We start from the raw sequence: 9,649 nt of genomic DNA on the forward strand, positions 1-9,649 counted from the left end.
AACCGGAAGCAGCAGGTACAAATCACTATAAATGCCGGAGGAAACATCACAGAAGCGCTTCACAGGAGGCTCCCAAGCACTGAGGATGTCACCTAGACAGGGGACGAAACGTCTGCAACACAAATTCCCAGCTCGGCGAACAGAACCACAACAACGAGCATCCGAGCTACAAATCTTCCCACAAACTTAGATTTACAGTGAGTTGAAGGGAGGGATAGGGAAGGTGAAAGGGGGAGGAGAAATGGACAAAGAGGCAGGTAGAGAAGGAAAGAGATAGACAAATGAAAGAGAGAAAAAGGATAGAGGGGTAAGGAACGAATGATGTTACTTCAAAATTTGTTCAGAACATCAGACATTTATTTTACAAAGTCTATAAATATTTTATTTAAAAATAAAACTGCCGTAATATCAAAAGCCGTCACACTCCCTTCACTTCAATTAGATAAAAGTAATTTGTAGCTCAATCTCATTTATCTGAGTTTCAAGTAATTCTTTCATTCCCCTAAATAAAATATCAATGAAAATCAATCCTAAAAATTAATTTGGCATCCATAACATAGGACAGAATTCCAGATTTCCATCACATATGTGAAAATAGGATTCTTGATTTCACTCTGGAATGGCCTAGTTCTGATTTTATGATTGTGTCTCACTAATCTCACTATTAGGATTCATCCATCAGAGAAAATGATTCCATTATCTACCTTTATTTATTTTAAACATCTAGATAGACCACACCTTAATCTTCTAAAGTCAAGGAAAATCAAGCCAACAAGTTCTCATAATTTAACCATTTCAATCCCAATATAATTTTGGAAAATCTGCTCAGCATCCCCTATAAGGCCAAAAACTGAAAAGTAAATGCCCAACTCGAACATGTATTCCATGTGGGGTCTGGATAAGACACATACAATTACTTAACTAAAACTGAAACTGTTGGAGAAACTCAGCCAATTTGGCAGCATCTCTGGGAGAGAAACAGGATTAACATTTTGAGTCCAATATAACCCTCCCTCAGAAATGAGTTTGGAATTTTGGTTTTAAGTTCCATATTGGAAGAGTCATATTGGACTTGAAAAGTTAACCCTGTTTCTGTGTGGATGCTGCCAGACTGGCAGAGTCTCTCCAGCTATTATTTCACGTCTACAGCAGCTGCAGTACATTGCTTTTATTCACTTAGTACTGTAGCAGCTGTGAATCAAAATAAAAGCACTGATGTCCCAGTGGATAACACTGTGGGTTAACAGCAGTCCATCCTACATGTCCTGTACAGTTTAATCATAAATTCAAAATTTGTTTTTCATTTTCTAATGTCAAAAGACTATAATAAATAGAACAAACCTGTAATTTGCTCCCTATCATGTGTAAGGCAAGGCCTTTAATTAAAAATAAAATTATAAGGTGGTAAATACATTTGTACATCAGTGAGTACTGGAGCATACAGCCACTTCATTTTGAGCAATGGATATCATTGTACTGGTCGGTGTGTGTGTGTGTGTGTGTGTGATAATACCAGCTATATATCGTCCAGCCGTGCAGAATTGGCTAAGAGGGAGACTTGCACCCCCATTAGGGTAAGATGTCCCACTTTAGGGAGTTGTCGAAAAGGGTGGCGCTGCAAAAGCACAGTTGGTTAGGCAGCATCCGAGGAGCAGCAGAATCTATGTTTTGGGATGTGCCGTTCATCAGGAATGGTGGGTTGGGGGGAAAAGGGGCTCAAAGATAAATAGGAGGGTGGGGTTGGGGCTGGGGGGAAAGTAGCTGGGAAGGCAGTAGGTAGATGCAGGTGGGGGGGGGGTTGATGGTGATAAGTCAGAGGGGAGGATGGAGCGGTTAGATGGGAAGGAAGATGGACAGGTAGGACAGGTCAAGAGGGAGCTGTCAACCTCTTCATCCTAGCAGTGTCAGGTTCAGGCAGTGGTCACTGGGGAGCTAATGGAGACTGAACTGAAAGTAAGTCTGAAGTTCCTGCTTAGCAGCTGCATAGCACTTTAGTTAGGCCACATTCAGACTATTGTGTACAGATCTGGTCACCACACTACCAAAGGACGTGGAGGCTTTGGAGAGGGTACAGAAAGAGTTTACCATGATGTTGCCTGGTTTGGCAGGTATTTGCTATGAGGAGAGATTGGACAAACTTGGTTTGTTTTCATTTGAACGTTGAAGGATGAAGTGCGACCTGATAGAAGTTTATAAAATTATGATAGACATAGATAAAATAAATAGTCAGAGTCTTTTTTCCCAGGGTAGAAATGACAATTACTAGAGGTCATAGGTTAAGGTAAAAGGGGGTAAGTTTAATGGAGATGAAAGAGGTAGGTTTTTCACATAAAAGGGTAGTAAGTGCCTGAAATGTGCTGCCAAAGGAGGTAGGGCAGGAGGCATTTTGACAAAAACATGAATAGACAGGGAATAGAGCGATATGCACAGCATAGAGGCAAAAGGTTTTTAATTTAGAAAGGCATCATACATCAAGGTGGTCTTGGTAGGCCAAAGAGTCTGTTCCTGTCCTGTACTATTCTTTGTTCTTTGTACGGCAGGGCTGGCTATCAGGCTGCAGCCAGGAGAGTGAGGGGGCTTCACAGGCAGGTGTGGGTGAGTTAAAGGTGGTTATGATATTCGTCCTTCCTGACACAGACTCCCGACTTATCTTCGGCTGCTGAGCTACCCATTCAGTATGGGCTGGCCCATACAACTGATGGGAAAATGATGAGGGAAGACGGAGGCATGTAAGTGACTATTAATTGGCCTAAGGGTCTCATAGGTGCAAGGGCAGCTGGAATGTCCAATATTTCTACTGCCCTCTGCACCCTGGTAACATAGGAGCTAGATCAGGAGACTATCAGCAGGCTATGTGCTTCAAGTTACAACTTCTCCATCTTCAAACACACCAGCAGAGGAGTATAAGATACTGGGTAAAAACAATGACTGCAGATGCTGGAAACCAGAGTCTAGATTAGAGTGGTGCTGGAAAAGCACAGCAGTTCAGGCAGCATCCGAGGAGCAGGAAAATCGATGTTTCGGGAAAAAGCCCTTCATCAGGAATACAGGCAGAGAGCCTGAAGGCTGTCCACCCTTCAGGCTCTCTGCCTGTATTCGTGACGAAGGGCTTTTGCCCGAAACATCGATTTTACTGCTCCTCGGATGCTGCCTGAACGGCTGTGCTTTTCCAGCACCATTATAATCTAGTATAAGATACTGACCTATGGGTTCTCATACCCAACACACCATGCACACTTTCTGGCACACACAGGTATGCTCATACTGTCACATCATTACATCAAAACCCCCCAGAGTATTCAAGTCCATATTGAACTTTTAATTCCAATATGTGTCATTTTAAAAGGGAAGTGCTACATTCCAAAACCTGCCTGTGGATGTAAATTCAGTGACTGCCTCCGGAACCATTGGAATGTCATACCTCTACAGAATCAGGGAAACATGAAGCCTAAAAAGAGAAATAAAATGAGGGACTGGCTATCCTCCCCCTCTCAGCAAGAAGCTATCTCCTGCAATCGTGTTTGGGATGTACAATAACAGGGGTCAAAGAGCAACTGAAAGCCCGGTCTGTGTATGTTACTAGCCTGACATACTAGTGTGTGGTAAAAATAAGGACTGCAGATGCTGGAAACCAGAGTCTAGAGTGGAGTGGTGCTGGAAAAGCACAGCAGGTCAGGCAGCATCCGAGGAGCAGGAAAATCGACGTTTCGGGCAAAAAACCCTTCATCAGGAATAGATGATATTCCTGATTGAAGGGCTTTTGCCCAAAACGTCAATTTTCCTGCTCCTCAGATGCTGCCTGACCTGCTGTGCTTTTCCAGCACCACTCTAATCTAGATACTAGTATGTGGACCAGTGATGTGAAGGTCACATTTGGAGAACAGCCATTAATTGAACTGTAGGTAAACGAGGAATAGACAATTTCTCACTCTGAATGTTGCCATTCAGCAACTATCAAAGGGAACTAGAACAAAGGAATTTCAATCAACGTTCAAATCCAAGAATCTAAAAACCAAGTGCTTAACTACCAACATAAAACTACTGGTGCCATCCAATATAATGAATACGATGTTCACTATTTATTCTTTATTGCTGACTGAGAAAGACTGATTTTTTTTTAACTTTTATCTTTTTATGGACTCAGTTCTTATTTCTAATTTGATGTGCATTTTATTGCTTCTCACGTTTAGTGAATTAGAAGTCGAATTAGAATTAGCTTTATTGTCACATGTACTCAAATGAAAAGTTTACAAGTCACCACTTACATCGCCATCTTAGGTACAAATGTATAGATTCTTGAGTGCAAATTCTTCGGGAGAAAAAAAATTAGAAAAACAAAGAAATAAAAAGTCCAGCATTACAGTCCTTTCAACTGAGTCCACGCCAGCACCCTAGCCTGTATTCTGCGCCAGGCCTTGACTCCAGACTGCGCTGGGCTTCACTTTGAGGCTGCTGAAGCCAGGAGACTGCTCTGGAATTCCCTCAAGGCTCAGAATCCACGCTGAGGTCACTCTGGGCCGAGAGACCACCACGCCAGACTAAGAGACAGCCACACTGGGCCACCAAGAGACAGCCATGCCGGGCTGTGTGGTTAAATTGGCTCCTTTTAAAACAAATTCAAGAGATAGATACCCACAGGTGACAAGCTCCTTTTAAAATGAACCTTGTTTTCACCAATGGTGGGGACATGAATAAAGAAGGGGAGCTGGTTCATCTCCCCTCACTTGTGATTTGGGGTACACATTTAGAACTGTAACAAACTGGGGACCCTCGCCTGAGGTCTGGTCATGACATATACACACACTGACATGTTCACATATATTCTCAAACATTCGCATCTTCTTGGACACATGCACTCAGACATGCACATACCTAATACTCTCAGATACATACAGAAGTGCCAAGCATGGCTAGTTTTCCTATTCTGATTTCACATACATTGTAGTCAACTACATTGTCAACTTGAACGTGATTAATTAACTCAGAGACTGAGTATGGCACTTTCTGGACATACTTGGTCCCGTATGACACTGGTTGAGACACTTCGTGACAAGATCTTACTGGAACTCTTATCAAATTGTGGAACTAATTATTAGAACTGAAACAAATATCACTGGAATAGGCACTGAGCTGCTGTGAGCTTTCCTTCTGATTTCCAACTGTGCAAATTTATTTATAGTTTAAACTAAATTCAATGTACCAAAACATCACCTTGATCAGTGAATCTGAGGTTCATGTTCCTTCCTGTTTTGACAATGCTTTGTTACTCTAACACAAGTCTGCACACATCCAAACAGAAATACCTACATGATAAGGAATAAGTGAGATCAAGCTTCCAAGCGGGAACTTGTTAAAATCCAGCTTCCCCGAGGTTGGCTCAATCTTCCCATGTTCCTGCGACATTCCCACCAACCTGCGATGAAAAACAAAGATATAAATAGTAGATTGGGTCCCTGGTAATGCTGGGAACTGGGATATGCATTGGGTTAGACAACAGTCTTTCAACATTCATGGACAAATGGAAATAAGCTCAAAAGTTCCTGAAAGTCCACACCACCAGACTGAGTGTATTACAGTAGAATTCATACTCACAAGCCAGGCACCTCACAATCAGTCCTAGGTCTTAATCATGTAGCTAGCTGGGTTAGACAGCACAAGGAAAGTGCGAGAATCTCGTACATTCCAGTTCAACCTGACTCGTCTCTGGTATGCTAACCTTCCCCCCACCTATGGCTTGCTCTTTTATTCTGCTGCTCAAGAAGGGATCTTGGTGGCACAATGGCTCAGTGGTTAGCAGTGTTGCCTCACAGCACCATGAACCAGGGTTCAATTCCAGCCTTGGGCAACCATCTGTGTGGAGTTTGCACATTCTCCCCATGTCTGCCTGGGTGTCCTCTGCATGCTCAGGTTTCCTCTCACAGTCCAAAGATGTGCAGGTTAGATGAATTGATAAAATTGCCCATAGTGTTCAGGGATGTGTAAGTTAGTTGCATTAGTCAGGGATAAATGTAGAGTAATAGTGAAGGGGGATGGGTTACTATTCGGAGGGTCGGTGTGGACATGTTGGGCCTTATGACCTGTTTCCACACTGTATGGATTCTATAAAAGAATGTATTTTCCTAAATGACTTTAAGTCTGGAATGAAGCTTTAAACCAAGGTCCCATCTAAGATGTTAAATGAAAGCACCCATGACCTTATTTCAAAAAAGAGCTGAAGATCTGTCCTGGTGTCTTGGTCAATTTTTATCAGTCACCCAGCATCATCAAAACAGATTTGTACTATTCAGTTGTATTCATTTGCACTTTGTTACATACAATCTGGTGTTTCCTTTACTAAAACAGTGACTGCACTTTAGACAGTACTTCAGCAGTGACCTGCAATACTCCTTTTCTAGGAGTGTTTGATGAGGCAGTGTCAGCCATGTGTTTTGTAGTTCACTCACTTCTGAGTTAGAGGTTATGGATCAAGTTTCACTCCAGAAACTGCAGTGTAAAATATCTAGATTGGCTCAGTACTGCATTGTCAGAGGTAATCCTATCTGCACGAAGGAGGAATTGAAGGATACAATGACAGGACTTACAAGAACAGCAGTGGAAGTATCCCTGGTGTCTAAGCCACTATTTATCCCTTAATAAATGTCACTAATGTAAATTATCTGGTCATGACCACATTACTTTTTATAGAAACTAACTGTGCACAAAATGTCTGCCACTTTTTCTATTTTAATTACAACATTGACTTCTTAATTCGTCAATGGGATGACAATGATGTTGACTCCAACATTTATTGGCTGTTCCTAATTTCCTTTGAGAAGGTGGTATTGAGACACCTTCTTGAACCACTGCAAGTTCATATATTGTAACTGCGCTGACATTGCTCATTGGAAGGGAGTTCCAGGATCCTGACAGTGAAGAAATAATATATTTTCCAACTATGACTTGGAGGGGATTCTGCAAGTTATGATGTTTCCATGAACCTATTGCCCTGGTCCTTCTATATGGTAGAGGTTGCAGATCTGAAAGGAACTGACAAAAGATCCTTGGTGTGTTGCTGCATGCATCTTGTAGTGCTGCCACTATATGTAGACAGTGAATGTTCAAGGGTGGATGGGCTCCAATCGAATGGGCTACTATGTGTAGGATTGTATCAACCACCTTGAGTATTGTTGGAGCTGCAAGGCAAATGAAGAATATTCATAGGCTTTGGGGAGTCAGATGGTGAGCAAATTATTACAGAATTCCAAACTTCTACCCTTCTCTTGGAGCTGCAGTACTTATATGGCAGGTTCAATTCAGTTTCTGGTTAATGCTAGCCACTAGGATACGGTAGTGGGGGAATTCAGCAAATTGTTATATAAGTGGATATCAAGGGTGATGATAAAGTTTCTTTTGTAAGAAATGGTAATTTCCTGGCATTTACGTGTTGTCAAATGTTACTTGCCACTCCTCAGTCCAAGCCTGAATTTTGTCCGGATCTTGTTACATATGGCCATGTGATCATGAAAATGATCATTTATTGGTGTAAAACCCCATCTGATTCATTTCAGTGCTTTGGGGATGGAAATCTGCCATTTTTACTGGTTTACACTACATGTGAATCCAGTCCTGCAGAGATGTGGTTGCCTTCTGAAGTATCCTGACAAGCCACTCAATTCAAGGGCAATTGGGACTGGCAAAACATGTTGGCATTACCAGGGATGTCCACATCCTATGAAAGAATAAAGATAAATAAACATGGGCTGCCTTGGTATGTGATGAGTCATGAGTGGCTCAGAACATTGTGAAATCATCAGCAAACATACCCAGTGTTGTCCCTGAAATGAAAGTAAGTTCATGGATGAAATAGTTGAAGATGATTGAACCCACGGAGTGGCAGCAATGTTAGGATTATAAACTGAGATGATTGCTCCTGACAACGACACTACAATTCTATAAGCTAGATGTGACTCCAGCCAGTGGAGAGTTTTTCCTTTAATTTTTCTAAGTGATTTTTAAGTTTGCTGGAGCTCTTTAATGCCTCAGTCAGTATTTTTGATGCCTTAATGGCAAAGGCAGACGCTCCCACCACACCTCTGGTTAAGGCTCGGACCAAGGGAGGTCTGAAATCATGTGATCCTGGAAGGGACCAAACTAAACATCAGAGAACAAGTTATTGATAAATAACTGTTGCTTGATAGCAACACCATTGTTTTAAAAATCATGCTGATCGGACATGTTATAACGCCACTGTTGAAGCAGGAGGTCTTGAACCCAAGCCTCCTGGCTTGGAGATAGGGAACTATTATTGCATCAAGTAACATCTTCCAGCACTTTGCTGATTAAGATTGAGACTAGCCTGACCAGATTGGATTGTCCTGCTGAATATATTTCACAGACTGTGAGCTGTTTTGTAATACCTTATTGTCATAAAAATGAGTCTTTTAAATATAAATCTACCTATGTATAAGAGGGAATTTACTCTTTATCTAACCTGATTGTTACCTACCCTGCAAGTATTTAATGGAATGGTTTACAGGAAGTTTTAGTCAATGCTGCACTTATCTTGGAATGTTTCCTCAGTTAGTAAGAGCAATTGTAGATCAAAGATGCTCCACCCACTTTTCCTCTTCCTGACTAACAAACACAGCATACAAAAGGGATCAAGCCTGCAGAATCCTGGCTTGTAGCATACTGTTGGACTATAACCTGGTGTTGTGTGATTTGTAACTTTGTACACCCCAGTCCAACACCAGCATCTCCAAATCATGTAGCATACTGAGTGGTGTATTTACTCATTGATCCACTAAGGGTGCAATTACTCTATCTAGAGAAACAATACCATTAAAACTAACACATAAATGTCTGCGGGGAACTACATTTGGCCTTACCAAATCTAGGTTCTGCACGAGAAATACATTGGCAACAATCACACAAGACATGAGTGCACTTAGTTGTGACACTCTCAGAGGGTGAACAGCACAACCACAAGGGCAGCTTTTATCTGCTTCCTTATACTGTTTCATGAATATGCTTTCCTTACTTCAGCTCAGGATGACCATCAATGATTGTGTAGCCCGTCGGCAGTTTTCCCATACTGTCCAAGCTCAATGCCGCCCATCCACAGTCGACCAACATTTGATTCCGATGAGGATAGTGACCAATGACCCTCGTCAGCACTCGCACAGCAATGTCATCCATCTGACAGGAACCAATCATCATCTGTTGGACATCTGGGGGAAAATGATTCAAAAATGAATACTCAGAGATCTGGACTGAGAAACATGAGTCTTGCACAGTCAGGAGGGCTGTTGGGAATAATTGAGGTTTTGTATACCATTACCCTTATGTAAAATTAGACTAAGGTGTTAACTCATAACCAGCTAATTCTGCATCCCACTATTGTCAAAAAATAGTGGTGAAAACATCATTGAGGACTTGAACATACAACCTATACTGACACTCTTTTGTGTTAATGTCAGAGGTGAAAAATGTGTTGCTGGAAAAGCGCAGCAGGTCAGGCAGCATCCAAGGAGCAGGAGAATCGACATTTCGGGCATAAGACCTTCTTCAGGAATGAGGAGGGTGTGCCAAGCAGGCTAAGATAAAAGGTAGGGAGGAGGGACTTGGGGGAGGGTGTTGGGAATGCGATAGGTGGAAGGAGGTTAAGGTG

The 9,649-nt window shown here is 42.0% G+C and overlaps 1 protein-coding gene across 2 annotated transcripts in view; it reads right to left on the reverse strand.

The window, feature by feature from the left end:
* zgc:162816 (uncharacterized protein LOC571260 homolog) overlaps positions 1-9,649 on the reverse strand; it is a 58,971-nt gene that overhangs the window by 1,468 nt on the left and 47,854 nt on the right. For both annotated transcript variants that reach the window (XM_043687978.1, XM_043687979.1), the window contains exons 6-7: positions 9,020-9,209; positions 5,308-5,413 (exon numbers count right to left, since the gene is read on the reverse strand). In XM_043687978.1, coding sequence (XP_043543913.1) covers positions 5,308-5,413; positions 9,020-9,209 — 296 coding nt within the window. The remainder of the gene's footprint in view (positions 1-5,307; positions 5,414-9,019; positions 9,210-9,649) is intronic.

This window comes from Chiloscyllium plagiosum, chromosome 4, assembly GCF_004010195.1.
Source record: "Chiloscyllium plagiosum isolate BGI_BamShark_2017 chromosome 4, ASM401019v2, whole genome shotgun sequence".
Lineage (NCBI taxonomy): Eukaryota > Metazoa > Chordata > Chondrichthyes > Orectolobiformes > Hemiscylliidae > Chiloscyllium > Chiloscyllium plagiosum.